At 41.4% G+C, this 16,648-nt stretch overlaps 1 protein-coding gene across 4 annotated transcripts in view; it reads right to left on the reverse strand.

Moving 5' to 3' along the window:
- Window positions 1-16,648, reverse strand: part of ZNRF2 (zinc and ring finger 2) — a 71,303-nt gene that overhangs the window by 17,947 nt on the left and 36,708 nt on the right. For 3 of the 4 annotated variants that reach the window (XM_054726043.1, XM_054726042.1, XM_054726041.1), the window contains exon 2: window positions 12,369-12,464. The exons of the other annotated variant lie outside the window; for it this stretch is intronic. In XM_054726043.1, coding sequence (XP_054582018.1) covers window positions 12,369-12,464 — 96 coding nt within the window. The remainder of the gene's footprint in view (window positions 1-12,368; window positions 12,465-16,648) is intronic. 4 annotated transcript variants of the gene reach the window in all.

Here is a 16,648-nt window from a genome sequence, read left to right on the forward strand (position 1 = left end):
TGTTAGAAACTTAATTTAAAACTACGACTGACCTGACTCAGTTGGCTGGACCGAGAGGTTGCCAGTTGGGTTCAGTGCACTTGCCCGGGTTGGGAGCTTGATCCCCAGTAGGGGGCATGCAGGAGGTAACCAATTGTTATTTCTCTCCCTCTCCCTACCTCTATCTCTCAAATCAATAAAAACATATATATATGACTAATCCCTCAAAAGGGAATAGAACTTGTAACTTTTCTGATGATTTTTAAGAAAAAACGTGTATTCCTGGGAATATTCTGAAAACTGAAATTGGGCACCTTCTCCAAGAAAATGTAAGTAAAATAAAATGGAACCCAAACTGAAGGTAAAATATACAAAAGGAACACTAACTCGATACTTACATATTGAGCTTTCTTGGGCCTTTTTGTTCCTAACTTACCTAAAAAAGCTAGCTCAGGATAAAGTACTTTATAAAATTAATTATCTCACAAGCTGCAAAAAGCCATACAAATCACCTAGGAAATTATTATACTGCCTAATCTTCAAATCAAATTAACTTTCACATGCCCTCTTTGTCCAAAATCAACGATAAACCAAAATTTAAAACCAATTGCTACACTGATGTGCTAAACCCTAAACAAGTATTTTCTTAAATGTGCGGTCCACATTAAAAAGAAAACAAATATATGTATATATATTTTTTGAAACTGCTGAATATATACAAAAATAGAGTAAGCATACTTTGAACTAAACTTAAGTTTCAGGTCCCCTTTTGTTTTGAATCACTGCAGAGCAAAACAACAATCCATAAAAAAACCCACACCAACCCAAATGTAGCCTCATAATGGCAACAAAAAATGAACCAAACAATAGGATAATATGTTATTATAGATAGTTCTAGGTTCAAACTCCAACTCTCCATCTTATTCAGGAAAATAATGGGGATTAACAATACCTACTTCATACGGCAGTGGTAAGAATTAAATAAGATAATACTTGTTACATGTCTAGCACTGTACCTGGCAAGAGCAGGTTTGTTCTGAGGAATAGTTATGTGATTAATGGCAAGAAAGAACTCTTCCTCTGAGTTTGCTTTCTCCAATCTAAACAAGCGATGAAACCTGCAGGCTGCACCTGTCTCTCAAGATTGCTGAGAAGATGTAATGAGACAAGCAAATGACAGGCAGTCTCATGGAAAAAGAACAGGCTTGAACTTGGCACAAACCTCTTTGAGCCTCATTTTCTTCAAATAAATTGTAGGTCATAACACCTACATCTGACATTGTCTTTAATATTGACGATTAAAAATAAAAGAGCTAATGAATGTAAAAATACTTAAATATAAAAAAAAGTTACCTATCACTTTACTGAAGTAAAGTGAAAAAAGTCAACTCAAGTGTGTATGCCTATTGCTTTTGTTGATTGAGGCTAGAGTGTAACAGTCTTTCCCTTCTGCTTCCACCCCATCTGTAAGAAAATTAGCAGGCTGAGTGATAAACATTGTACAAAGACCACAAACTCAAATGCCTAAAGGGGAGTTGCCAGGAAACATTAAAGTAGCTCATCTTTAAAAAACTGTTTAAAAACAGCCCCGTTGTGACAATAAATGCCAACTGAATTTGGCCTTGGTTTCAGGGATTAATAGGTAACCGTGACAAACTGGAACACAGTCTTATTAAAGAGGCATTATATATCGAAAGGAGTTAGCTGCAAAGTTAAGTTTTTAGGTGACATTTCTTATTTTCAAAACACTGACTCAAAAAACGTTTTTGATACTGTGTAAGCCAAACAAAAAAATGTCTGTGAAACAGATGTAGCCAATACTTTGCAACCTCTGTATTAAAGAAATAAGAATAAATTCTACGAGGGCACAGAACCTAGATTCTGCTTATTCTGGCAAGTAGCACAGTGTTTTACACATAGTAAGTTCACAATAAATATTTTTGAACAGCTAATGAAACACAAGATCTCAGGAGACTAGAGAAAACACAAAACAACAAATGAGCAGCCAATGGACAAAGAAATTGCCCCAAACCAAGGGGTTTGCTGCTTCAGTGACTTGGGCACTTTGTCGTCTGTTACTCAAAAACAAACTACAGACAAGCAATATCAAACATGCAGTAAGTCTAGGGTATTATTTCCCACGAGCTCTTCTCTAAAGATTTATATGAGGATGAATTTCAGCTAACCAAAAGATACCTGGAAAAACTTACACAAAACCAGTTTGAAATTCAAATGGTAAAAACAAATGCCATTCATATCAGTAACAAAACTATAAAATGCCAGACATAAACTTAAAAAAAAAGCAGCATTGAGCATAAAACAGTGTGTATCTTTCTTAATTATTTATGATTTAATAAAGGGTAAAACACACAGTCCAGTTGAGTCTTATGTTAATAAATAATAAACTATATGTGCACTCATCTGTACACTGTATTTAATTACCATAAAATGTCTGGAGAGTAAGACTTCAGAATAGGAGCCCTCACTAAGAATTCCACAATATAAAACCTAACAAAAATAACTCACATTTTCCCTCTAAAACCTGGGGCTTCTAAGAGTGGCTCTCTCATCACCCTAAATCCGTTTCATCAACTATTATAATGTTGATAACACACTAAGATTATGTATTTCGAATTATATACGTATTACATACAGTATGTTTTAGTGTGATCTGGGGATATTTAAAATCTTTCTAGAAAGCACATTAGAACATTTTGGAAGAAAAATCTTATACAACAAATGGGAACGTTAACTTTTTTTTTAATTTAAGAAATAAATGACTTTCCTCTTAGGATTAAGTCTCGGGTTAAACTTTTACACTTCTGTATGACTTACTGATGGGCTGATCCACTCACACTTATTTCATACTTTGGGTTGTAATCCAATACCATGCCATATTAATTATGTTGCTCACATAGTTCACTGGGAGCTCTTTCAGGTTGTTTTGCATGTCCCTGGACCTAATCTCATCTTTTTGGTTTTGAGCAACTCCTGGCTTTCAGACAATACAGACCTCCAGCCTAGAACTAACCCTTTATCCAAGGAGCCTGGTTCTCTCTTCCAGAAAACGGTATTTCAAAACCAAGACCTGGTGTCAAAGATTTTTTCAGTAAAAAAGCATTCTAAGGGAAGTGCTAGGAAGTGAGGTGAATGCTAAGGAGCACAGTTTAAAGGGGTTAAGATAAAAGTAACTATAATCTAGGGGTGCTGAAGGATCAAGAACCCCCGAGATCCCAAAATCAGTTTAGCAGAAAATGAAAGAAATGAAGTAAATCATAAATACTATAAATATTTAGATGGCAAAGGAATAAGACTATCTAGAATATTTTTCTTTTTTACTTTTAATCTTATATTACCTTAATACACTGTTAAGATGCTAAGAGTTAAATACAATTCTCCAAAGGCAGAGCCTACCCTGAAACCAAACCCTCAGTGAATGGCTGGGGAGATACTTCTCAAGGCCACTCTGAGGCAAATCCAGGCAGTTCTGAATTACCAGGGCCAAAGCGACTTACACGGGGTGGGGGACGAGGAGAAAAGGCATTTTTCAAAAAACATTATACAAGCAGTAAGTGGTCATTGAAAAAATATTCACAAGTCATTTCTTTTAACAGTTCTAACATCTTTCTTGAAATGAACAAAATACTCAATGACCCTCTGTAAAAATCCTTAACTCCTCTTCTTGAGAAAAATCCTTTAAAAAAACCACATTTCATAATTGTTACATCTGAGAGATCCATCCCTGGCATATTGTTGAGAACAGCTAGGTGCTCTCCTACGCTCTCTACCACAAAGTGAGTCACTCCACCACCAACCCTCCAGTCCCAGTGACTCCTCCCTCCCCAAGTCCAGCAATCACGAAACCCAATTCTTCCTATGTTTCTGTAATAACTTCCTCCTCCCAGCACATCATAACCACTTCCCACATAAAGTACCATACTATTCTCCAAACTGGTCTTAAAGAAACTTTTTAAATTTGTTTTTATTGTTGCCAGTATTACAGATGTCCCCCATTTCTCCCCTCCTTCCGGCACCTGCCCCAACCGAGGCCTTCAAGGCACTACAGTCTGTGTCCATGGGCTATGCATACCTATATTAATAAAAGCATAATATGCAAATCGACCAAACAGCAGAACGACCATCCAGATGACCACGCTATGACACCCACTGGTGTCAGGCCAGCCACAGCAGGTGGAATGAGATTGGTTGGGGGCCTGGCCATCACCCCATGATCGCCCTGCAGAGGGAGGCCCAGGACACCAATGGTGGTCTGTGGCGAGTGGGCGGGGCCTCCCTCTGCAGGGGCGATCCATCACTGGGCTCCTGGACTGTGAGAGGACATAGGCCGGGCTGAGGGACCACCCCCCCTTGCACGATTTTCGTGCACCAGGCCTCTAGTCTACATATATAAAAGGCTAATATGCTACGTGTCTGACTGTCCGACCATTAGCTATGACAAGCACTGACCAACAGGGGGCAGACTCTCAACACACAGGCAGGCATGGAAACATGGAACAGACTGAAGAATCTCGGAGGGAAAGTGGGGGGAGGGCGGGAAGAGATTAACCACAGATCTTATATGCATACTAGAGGCCCAGTGCATGGATTTGTGCACCGGTGGGGTCCCTCAGCCTGGCCTGTGCACTCTCACAATCCAGTACCCCTCGAGGGCTGTGGGACTGCCAGTTTCAGCCTGATCCCCACAGGCCAGGCCAAGGGACCTCACCAGTGCACCTGTGGGGATTGGGCCGAAATCAACTCTCCGATATCCCCCGAGGGGTCCCAGATTGCGAGAGGGTGCAGGCCAGGCTGAGGGACCCCACTGGTGCACAAATCCGTGCACCGGGCCTCTAGTATGCATATAAATTATTTGGTTAATCTCTTCCCAAGTCCCGTTCTCTCCCCTTCCCTCTGAGATCTGTGAGATTGTTCCATGCAGCCATGTCTCTGGACTTATTATGTTCATTAGATTCCATATGTAAGTGAGATCATGTGATATTTGTCTTTCTCTGACTGGCTTATTTCTTTTAGCATAATAATCTCCAGGTCCATCCATGCTGCCACAAAGGGTAAGAGATCCTTCTTTTTCACAGCTGCACGGTAGTCCATTGTGTAAATATACCACAGTTCTTTTATGCACTCATCTGCTGATGGGCACTTGGGATGTTTCCAGATCTTAGCTATTGTAAGTAAAGCTGCTAAGAACATTTTAAATGTAAATTGGTGTTTTGAGTAGCTATGTTAACAGAAGGGCAGTAAAAATGATTTGAGTGCCATAGGTGTGTATAATTCTGATAAATGGATAAGACTAACCACAGTAAAGTTTCTTATTATGACCATTTCGGATTCATTATCTTTATAAAGTAAACACATACTTAGTTTTTACTTATTTCTTATTTATCCTTTTATGATTTTAACTAGAGGCCTGGTGCATGAAATTCATGCACTGGGGGGGGGGGGGGAGGTTGTCCCTCAGCCCAGCCTGCACCCTCTCCAATCTGAGACTGCTGGCTTCCAACTGCTCACCTGCCTGCCTGATTGCCCCTAACCACTTCTGCCTGCCAGTCTGATCACCCCTAACCACTCCCCTGCCAGGCTGATTGCCCCCAACTGCCCTCCCCTGCCGGCCTAGTCGCCCCCACTGCCCACCCCTGCTGGCCTAGTCGCCCCTAACTGCCTTCCCCTGCTGGCCTGGTCGCCTACAACTGCCCTCCCCTGCTGGCCATCTTGTGACCACATGGGGGCAGCCATCTTGTGCAAGGGCATGACAGTCAATTTGCATATTACCTCTTTATTATATAGGATGATTTGGAAATATATTTATAGTTTTAAAGTTCTTGGGGTGCTAATTATAATCACATCTGCTGACTCACACCTCATATATTTTTAATTTTTAATCGCAAGTTCACTTTCAATAGAAAATAACTATTTTTGTCAGTTTACATTTTAAATCAAATATACTGGCATTAGTTAATAAAATCATACAGGTTTAAAGTGTACAATTCTATAATATACATCATCTGTATATTATATTATGTTCACTACCCCAAGTCATGTTTCTTTCATCACCATATATCCCCCCTTTACCCTTTCCTGCCTTCCCCCACCCTCATTTCCCTCTAGTAATGACCACACTATTGTCTGTCTATGAGGTCTTTGTGTGGGTTTTTTTGTTTGTTTTTTCTTAATCCCTTCACTTTTTTCACCCAGCCCTTGTACCCCAACCCGCCTCTGACAGTTAGGAGTCTGTTTCTACTTTGTTAATTTTGTTCTTTGGATTCCACATGTAAGTGAAATCATATGGTACTTGTCTTTCTCTGAGTGGCTTATTTCACTTAGCACAATACTCTCCAGGTCCATCCATACTGTCACAAAAGGTAAGATCACCCCACACCTGTCAGAATGGCTGTCATCAATAAATCCACAAATAACAAATGTTGGCAAGAATGTGGAGAAAAAGGAACCCTGGTGCACTGCAGGTGGGAATGCAGATTGGTGCACCCACTGTGGAAAGTGTTATGGAGTTACCTCAAAAATTTAAAATGGAACTGCCTTCTGACTCATAGATTCCACGTCTGGGAATTTGACGGAGGAAGCCCAAAACACTAATTCAAAAGAATATACGCACCTACGTTCACTGCAACGTTATTTACAATAGGCGATATTTGGAAGCAACCCAAGTGCCCATCAGCAGATGAGTGGATAAAGAAGCTGTGGTAGCCCTAGCTGGTTTGGCTCAGTGGATAGAGCGCTGGCCTTCGGACTGAAGGGTCCCAAGTTCGATTCTGGTCGAGGGCACATGCTCAGGTTGTGGGCTCGATCCCCAGTAGGGAGTGTGCAGGAAGCAGCCAATCAATGATTCCCTCTCATCATTGATGTTTCTATCTCTCTCTTCCTCCTCTCCCTTCCTCTCTGAAATCAATAAAAATATATATTTTTAAAAAAAGAAGCAGCTGTGGTATATTTACAGAAGGTAACTATTTTTCTATAGAAATCCCATGTAGCCCTAACCCGTTTGGCTCAGTGGATAGAGCGTCAGCCAGCGGACTCAAGGGTCCCAGGTTCGATTCCGGTCAAGGGCATGTACCTTGGTTGCGGGCACATACCTAGTAGGGAGTGTGCAGGAGGCAGCTGATCGATGTTTCTCTCTCATCGATGTTTCTAACTCTCTATCCCTCTCCCTTCCTCTCTGTAAAAAATCAATAAAATATATATTTTTTAAAAATCCCATGTAGGTTTTAGAATAGTTTTGCCAACCTCTTCTGGGACATTGTCTACTTTGAAATTTCCATAATATAGAGTAAGAGATGTGACACTTCCTACTGCATTAATTTTTTTTACTTCATGGCTTGACAGCCAATTTAGAGTACAAAAAAAATCACTTCAATGCCGCCCTATAATGTAATCTTTATTAAGTCACTTAAAACTGCAATCAGGAAACACACTTAAGTTAAAACTCAACCACAGAAATCACCAATGCATATAAATGAACACAGGCACCAAATCAAATAACAGAAATCTGGCACTCTCCCTCCAGGAGCACATCCCTGCCTTTCCCTTTCCCTTACCTCCTCCCCACGCTCCAGGCCTGTAATTATTAGCTTCCTCACTCCCAAGCTCCAGTGGCCCTTCATTTGCCTTCATAACTTGTTTCCTAAGCCCATTTCTTCTAGAAATTACTTCTTCTGCCTCTATAATTTACCAAATAAATGTTCTCTTACAAAAAGATAAATAATAACAGAAATCTTCCACAGAAGGGCAAGTTCACAGAAACTCAGGCAATAACCACCTCCTTATTTAAAATTCTGCTTGGTGGTTGCTGGCAATTTTTTTTTTTTATTTAAATATGTTTTATTGATTTTCTATAGAGAGGAAGAGAGAGGGATAGAGAGTCAGAAACATTGATGAGAGGGAAACATTGATCAGCTGCCTCCTGCACACCCTCCACCGGGATGCGCCCGCAACCAAGGCATATGCCCTTGACCAGAATCGAACCTGGGACCCTTGAGTCCACAGGCCGATGCTCTATCCACTGAGCCAAACCCGCCAGGGCGGCAATTTTTTTTTTTTTAACCTCACTTGTAAGAGACATGCCCATTCAGGAAACATCCTGAATTGAGAAACATTAAAGTGTGTGTGTGTGTGTGTGTGTGTGTGTGTGTGTGTGTGTGTATAAAGGATGTGTCTTAAAACCAAGAAAATGTAGTATGTAAGGCAGAAAGCAAGTTTATAACTTAAAATGGGAACCACAACTGGCTGAAAAGCCAAACAGTATCTACAGAGGGAGGAAGCATGTTCCGCCTACATCAGCGCACATGGGAAGCCAGGCCACCTCAAGGCTGCAGGAGCACACTGGAATAAAGGGCCTGCTGCAATCTACCTCCACCATTCCAGTGAGCGTGATAGCCCTTTCTCCCAAGGACAGCACACAAGTGGGATCCTTTTAACTCACTTTCATTACAAAACAAGTTCCCTTCCAAATGACTCAATACATATTTCTTCAAATATGTCAATTTAACAGAGTAAGAGTAACATCTTACTTCTTTCTGCTGATTTGAAAAGGCTCTGCTTTGATTCATTACTTGAGTTTATAATGAATTCTCAGAAAGACAAACTTATTTCAAGCTACCCTTCCTCCAGGTACAAGTGCACACACACAAATAGTACCAATTAAAGATAAAACAAAGTTTTCTTAAATACAAATCTTACTGCCCTCAACCACAGAATCCTAGAGTAATATGCAAATTAACCATCACTCAGCTACACCCACAAGCCACGCCCACCAGCCAATCAGGAGCAAATATGCAAATTAACACAACCAAGATGGCTGCAGCCACAGAGAGAGCAGGAAGGAGGCTTGGGTTTCCCCGGCGATAAAGGAAGCCAAGCTTTCCGCACACCCTGGCCAGCCCAGGCCTCCGCTTAAAGCTACAAAGTTTCAATTATAGAAGTTACATAAATCACAACAGAAATGGCTGTGGCCACAGAGCTGGAGAGAGCAGGAGCCCAGGGTTGACCCCAGCAATGGAGGAAGCCAAGCTTCTGCAGCCCTGGCTGGCCCAGGCCTTCACTCCAGGCTACAAAGTTTCAATTATAGAAGGTAAATAAATTCCAACAGAAATGGCTGCCGCCATGGAGCGAGCAGAAGGCTTGGCTCCGCTCCAGGCTACAAAGTTTCAATTGTAGAAGATAAATAAATTCCAGATACCAGGGCCTCCGCTTGGGTTGCCGGGGGACGTGGCCGGCCTGCAAACCACCACAGGCCCCTCATCCAGGCCGCCCCACGCCCCAAGGGAACCCTGATCCGGGACCCTTCAGGGCAAACCAGCTGGCCCCCACCCGTGTACCAGGCCTCTATCCTATCTAATAAAAGAGTAATATGCAGATTAACCATCACTCCAACACACAAGATGGCTGCCCCCATGTGGTCAAAGATCCTGCCCCCATGTGGACACAAGATGGCCACCACAATATGGCCAGCAGGGGAGGGCAGGTGGGAGGGACCAGGCCTGCAAGGGAGGGCAGTTGGGGGCAATCAAGCCTGCAGGGGAGGGCAGTTAGGGGTGACCAGGTTGGCAGAGAAGTTGGGGGCAAACAGGCTGGCAAGGGAGCAGTTAAGACATCAATCAGGTTGGCAGGGGAGTGGTTAGGGGGTGATCAGGCTGGCAGGCAGAAGCGGTTAGGGGCAATCAGGAAGGTAGGCAGGCAAGTGGTTGGGAGCCAGCAGTCCTGGATTGTGAGAGGGATCCCAGATTGGAGAGGGTGCAGGCTGGGCTGAGGGACACCCCCCGCCCCCGTGCACGAATTTCGTGCACCGTGCCTCTAGTTCTAAAATAAAAACTGAGCTCTATAATAGACACAAAACATGCTAAGATCCAATGAAGTTTAAAAACCGACAAAACCAAGACTAAGAATTTGCTGACAATATTTATCTCATGTTTTGGTTGTTCTTAAACATTTTAGAAGATGGGGAACAAGGAAATGAAGAGGGAGTATGCTCATAAAATTTGTATCATGTTCACAGACTACACAATGAATTACCTGGTGCATAAACTGAAGGACATGAGAGAGGGAAAGGTATATGAAGTAGGCAGTCCCTGATTTAAGGGCAATCTATACAGATGGACACTCATTGTGGCCTTTTGAAAATTTCCCCATCCTGCCAAAATACCACCAGCAGTAGATAACCACCTCTGAATCCTCCCTCTGTGATCGCTTTGGACCTCCTATCTGAACCTCTGCTGAGCCAGCTGCCTAAACCCTGAGGAGCTTCTACCTCGTCAGTCAATTCTGTTCTTCAGTTACTGGGACTTCGGTATTTTGATATGTGCACATATATATATATTTTTTAAGTTGTTGTGGGCTAGGCTAACATTTAGAATATCATCTCTATGAGTATGAATTTGAAACTGCAAATTACCAACTTATATTCAAATTTCTACAATTCATCCTCTTCTGAAATTTGACTATAAATATATCCAGCATAAAAAACAAGTCCAGGTCTCCTTGCTAACTATGTTTGCACAGTTAAGTCAATATACATATAACAAATAAAATTCAAAAATTCAGATCTAGCTACTTTAGATAAGGCTGCAAAATGTATAAATTAATAATCACTATGCTGAATAAAATTCTATTTTGAGTTGTTAAAAAAGAGACAACAGGCCAAAGATGGAGTCACTTGTGTTAAGTCCCAAGTCGGCAAATCAAGGCTTAATACCTCACCTAACTGCAGTTTCAGCCTCTCCCAGGAATGGAACCTATAACCAGTCGATCTGAAATTAGCTGATCAACACTAATGAAGTAATCTGCCGGACAGGCCCATCTTCCCCTCAAGAAAGATGACCTTGCCTGAAACTACTGGCTCTTTTATAACAACTTCCTTATCTGGCCCCACCTTTGCCTATAAAAGCCCTTATTTATGTACAGTCCCAGTATCCGCTAGATGGGATGTTGCCTGATTCCTGAATCACTGAATAAAGTCAATTAGATCTTTAAATGTATTCAGCTGAATTTTGTTTAACAACACAATTTAGATGCATATTTCTCTAAGGAATCAACTTCTAGGAATTCAAATATGAAGCTGTGAGGAGTCCAGGTGATTAAAAAGAGTCTGTTTCAAAGATTCTGACTCACCTAAATCTTCTGTTTACAGTATCTCCAAGCAGAAGACTACCTATTGGTTCTTTAAGATCTCGAATAAGTGATATAGAAAACTTTAATGACTTTAGCCAAATATTGACACACAAAAGACTGTTTTCTAAATATATTGTACAAAAAGTAAATGTACAGAATACTAAGACTGTGTGCATCTATTTTACATGGTCAAAAGAAATACATTTGTGCTTTTAAAGTTCAAGGCCAGAGTATTAAGATTTAAGGATATTTACTTTAAAAACACTAATAATAAACATAATAATTATAGAGTAACAATAAGATAATGGAGTAAGTATAAGAAACAAGCCCAATCACTTTTACCTCAAATTTGAGGGAAAATGGGAATGCTTTTTATTTCTTAAGTAACTGAAATTCAACTACATTATGCAAAGTAGCCAATTCAATTTCATAATATAAAAAGGTATGGATAAAATCAACAGGTACATTTACTAAACCCTACTTTTTACTTACGGAAAATGAATGGGAAAAAGTGTTCTACTGTCACTACTATAACAATGTGGCCGAAACACTATCTTATCAGAGATTCCTAAACCAATTTGCAAAAAAAAAAAAATGCTACTCAAAGTAACATGTCCATTTCAGTGCTAAATTCTACCTCTCCCAACATTATTTTTTTAATGAGGAGAAATCCCAGATTGTTAAATGCTCCTACGCTGATTAACCTTTGGATGATCCCAGATTGAAGGACCCATCTGTTTTAGTCAGTTTCATCTCAAGTTCCTAACACCATACCTTATCTAGAGAGTATTCACAAAACATTTGTTGAATTAAGTCAATCTTTCAATTGGATTCACTATTTACTGGTACTCTTCCTACTTATTCTATTTCAAACCAAATTGTACATCTGAAATTTCTCATACACTTTTGAATTTTGTCCTTCTTTTCATGAAATTTTGGGAAAAGCTCTCATTTTTCCTTTATTTTATTCCATTTATTTAAAGTCAGGAGTGAACTATTTGATTTTTTTTTTTTTTCAAGTCTATTTCAAAATGTACCAAAACCACATGGAAAATCTCTCCTAGGGTTTTGAATATCTAGAGACCTTGAGGTCAGGAAATAATGGTACAGCCAAAGCAGCAGGCCTAACTGAAACACCAGAGGGCCTCCAGGGCTCATAGTGGTGCTTCCTGGCCTTTTAAATTTTACCTGAAACATGAAGTTCATTAAATCTAAGGTAATTCTCATTTAAGACATTAAAGTACAGGACTTACCATTATAGGTTATTCTTGGCTTTGTTAAACACATCACAAGATGTAAATCCATTTCATCTGAGGGTATAAATTTTGAGCATACAGGGCACTTAAATCCTAAAAAAGTGAAAGAGAGCCATGTTACTTGACTATTCCGAATATCCAACTATGATTTTTTTACAAGCATGGAAGATAAAGAGCATTTCAAACTTTAATATTACACTTACAATACTATACTTATGTACAACTTGGGATATTACAGTTTGTGACTATAATATCCAACTTAACCCTTTGCACTCGCTTGCTTTTTTCTCGATTCCTTTACTCTAATGCTAACCGTGTCGTGTCACACTCGACATCCGAGTGCAAAAGGTTAAATCAGTTTATGAAGATCATCCCATTTCCAATAAAACAAGTTCAAATGAGGAGAATTTGGTTCACTACAAAACACCCCTATGTTTTTCTAATTTAAGGGCCCAATCACTCTCATATCTTTCTCATTTTTTTACATTAACCTGAACTTATGATTCTATTCTAACTGTGCTGTGGAAATTACCTTCCCCAGCTCGGTATAGAACAACTAGAGGCCTGGTGCACGAAAATTGGTGCACTGGGCAGGGTGGGGGGGTCCCCTCAGCCCAGCCTGCCTCCTCTCACAGTCCAGGAGCCCTCAGGGGATGTCCTACTGACGGCTTAGGCCTGCTCCCTAAGCTGCAGTCTGGCCTCCCTCTTCGGGAGGTGACCGGGCTGATCAGGGGAAGGTGCTGTCCCCATCACCCTGCTGCTACTGCCACTGCCGGCCACCGCAGCTGCCAAGGTGTTTTCATCAACATGGAGTCCAGTCCCTTCACCACGAAAAAAATGACAACTTTCTTTAGGCATTTTCAAGATGTCTCTTTCATAGGATATGACATTTCTTTCTTTTTTTTATCCTCACCTGAGGATATTTTTCCATTGATTTTTAGAGAGCGTGGGAGAGAGAGGGAAAGACAGAGAAACATCAATGTGAGAAGGACACTTCGATTGGTTGCCTCCTGCATGAGCCCTGACCTAGGCCCCGGCCAGGGAGGAGCCTGCAACCTAGGTACATGCCCTTGACCAGAATCAAACCCAGACGCTGTGGTCCACAGGCTGAGGCTCTATCCACTGAGCCAAACCGGTTAGGGCAGGATATGACATTTCTTAGCCCCTCCAGCAAGGGACCTTCATTTTTTCCTCCAGGAGTGAGATTTTGTTAGGGGCAAAAACCGAATATTGGGGACTAGCTTCGGTTATGGGAAATATTCATCATGCTCTGTTAACCATGATTGCCTTGTTCTGGTTAAAAGAAAGAACTATCTAACCTGACTGGGAGTTGCATGCCCCCGGGGAATCTGGGAGACAACCTTGGACCTGGAAGTCAACCTTAGAATGTGGTCCATTCCCATTCAAGAACTGCCTATTATCATGGAAAGATTAACCATCTTGTTGCCCAAACAGTGGAGTCCCACCCCAGCCTGCATTGCCTATCCCCCATGCCTGTAATCCCTACTTCCCCATGTAGTCCTTGTCCGACCCGATATAAGCCGCTGGCTTATGGGGGCTGCAGAGCAGATGTCTGTGGAGTACCTGCTGCTCTCCTATACTGCTGGCAGGATTGGAATAAAAGCTCAGATATGATTCAACCCTGTCTCTGCTTAACAGTCAGCACGGACCCATTGACAGTCCGGTTTCATATTCGAACACTATTTTCCACACTGTATTAAAAGCATTTTTAAAAATTAAAAATTCAGTTTTGTATATTGTTTTCTCTCCTTGGGCTTTAGTTTATCACTACATTAAAATATCATTACTCATCCCAGATCAGCAAAAACCCAAAAGCTTGACAATGCACTGCTGGTGAGGCTGCAGGACACAGGCACTTCACCCACTGCTAGTGGGAATGTAAAACTGTACAACTCCACACAGAGTACTTTGCAGTATCTAACTAGATTACATATGTATTTATTTTAGCAATCCCATTACTAGGATCTCACCCTGAAGGTGTGTCGCCAACAATACCAAGTAACATATGCAAGATAGAGGATTCCGTGAAGACAGAGTAGAAAGAATCTGTCTCTCCACCTAGACAACCGCTGCACTAGGGCATCTACCTGACGTCACTATTTTGGAACTCTGGAGTCTACTTAAGGCTCCTAACTCCCAGGGGAAGACTTGAACAGTATACTGTGGTTAATTTTAGCTCAGCTCAGTAGCAGCTTCCCTTCCTCCACCCAGTCACATGACAGATGGCAATAAACTTGTTCCTGGAGCAGCTTGCACAGAGCCTGCAGGAGCCAAGGTGGGCAAAAGATCCTGTCCTCCAAATACTGGGAACCTATGCTCTGATAGCGGATTGCTGACCCAGGAGGACAGAGAGAAGGGCACTCCTGTCCTTGGGCCACCATGCCTTTGATTTAAGCTCCTTGCACTCTAGCTGAAGAGACTGCAGCCCCAGCTTCCATCTACACTTGCTAGAGAGACTCCAAGTGAGAACCCCTAAATCCCATCAATTGATTCCTGTTACTCACAGAACCCTAAGAGAGAAATAAATTTATGTTTTCATTAAACACACACACAGTAATTTATTGTGGCACTCTTTGAAATAGCCTATGGTCAGCAACACATAACAGATCTGGTGAATAAAATATTATTCATCTACACAATGGAGTACTATGCAGCTACTAAAAAGGAAAGGGAAGGTAATATAAACTAATATAGAGAGGTTGATCCAGGCTTAAATCTGCTCTGAAGGTTTCTTTGCAGATTGAAAAAAGATGTGTGGTGGGCAATTTCTTTTCCCTTGTTTGGTTCCTGATTTTTTAATTTTTACCCGCTTGGCACCAGGTTCACCCTCGCTGTTAAGAAGAGGGGCTTCTTCATGCTCACTGTAATTAACTCCCACACCATCTGGGTGCAGGGTTAGGAGAATGTGAATGGGACCTACGGGAGCATCTAGCATCTACTCTAATCTCCTTCTAAGATAAGAAAACTCAGCGAAGTGAAACTTTTGCCAAAAGTCATAAAACAAGATAGCCGGAGGGCCAGGACTAGGGCTCTCTTCATTGCACTCTGTACTACACACACCTACCAGGTCTCTCTCATAAGCATTTGTAAATAAACAATTTACCGTATTGTGAACGGGGGAGGGGGGGGAGGGTGCGGAGGCCACATGCTAACCTGACAAGTTCAGGGAAGGCCTGCATGGCAGTCTTGCAAACCTAAAGACCTAAAGCAGTGATGGCGAACCTATGACACGCGTGTCAGCACTGACACGCGTAGCCATTTCTGATGACACGCGGCCGCTGAGGCAGCCGCATGCCGAGGATGAAACATTTGCTGCTCCTGAGGATGAAACATTTGCGAAATAATGTTTTTTCCTCAAAGTGACACACTACCTGAGTTATGCTCAGTTTTTTGGCGAAGTTTGACACACCAAGCTCAAAAGGTTGCCCATCACTGACCTAAAGTAACCACAAAAGATGGTCTGAAATTAAAACTTTAACTAAAAGCAGTTATGTTGGATAGTCATATCCTAGGCTGGTACTTTCCCTGACAAGGTCAACCTTTACCTTAACTGAGCCTATCTGTCCTTTTGCATCTATAATAACTATCCTTGAAATGTTTGGAAAATTTGCAACTTCCCTTTTTCCAGACCTCTTGGGGCACAACCTAATGTGCCTGAACGCCAGGATAGATACCACAAATACCTTCATTGTTGTTATCATGTTAATTGCTGACTGTTAACTATCCTGCACCCACCTAAGTATGTGTCTATCATTTCACTTTTTATCCAATCCCAGGGGTTCCCCGCCCCCCGCTTTGCTTTCTCCCATCTCTCTAATCTATCAACAATGGATTTCATGTAACCCGCCTATGTCCCCTCCTTTAACTGCAATGTATAAAAATAGATGAGAAACCGCCATTCTCTGGAGCATTATCCCAATCCGTTGAGATACTGCTTCCCGGTAATTGTCAACAGTTTGGCTCAAATAAACTCACAAAAATTCTTTACACACTTGAATGCTTTTATGTTAACAGTACCTTCTACACAAAAATGTTCTATCCATGCAACCTTTAGAGGGGATCTATTCTGAGCTTGTTTGTTCTCAAGGAGAAGGGATAACAGGTATATATGTTTATGTCTTCAGCAGATTCATAATTTACAAACATGCCCGGTTTTTGCTTTTCCTTTTTTTCTCATTATTTTATTATTCCTTTTATCGTCTTCTATCTAGCCTGTCAATCAACTTTCTGCCAATCCCCCCAATATCCCATTATTT

Source organism: Eptesicus fuscus, chromosome 14 (assembly GCF_027574615.1).
Source record: "Eptesicus fuscus isolate TK198812 chromosome 14, DD_ASM_mEF_20220401, whole genome shotgun sequence".
In the NCBI taxonomy this organism is placed as follows: domain Eukaryota; kingdom Metazoa; phylum Chordata; class Mammalia; order Chiroptera; family Vespertilionidae; genus Eptesicus; species Eptesicus fuscus.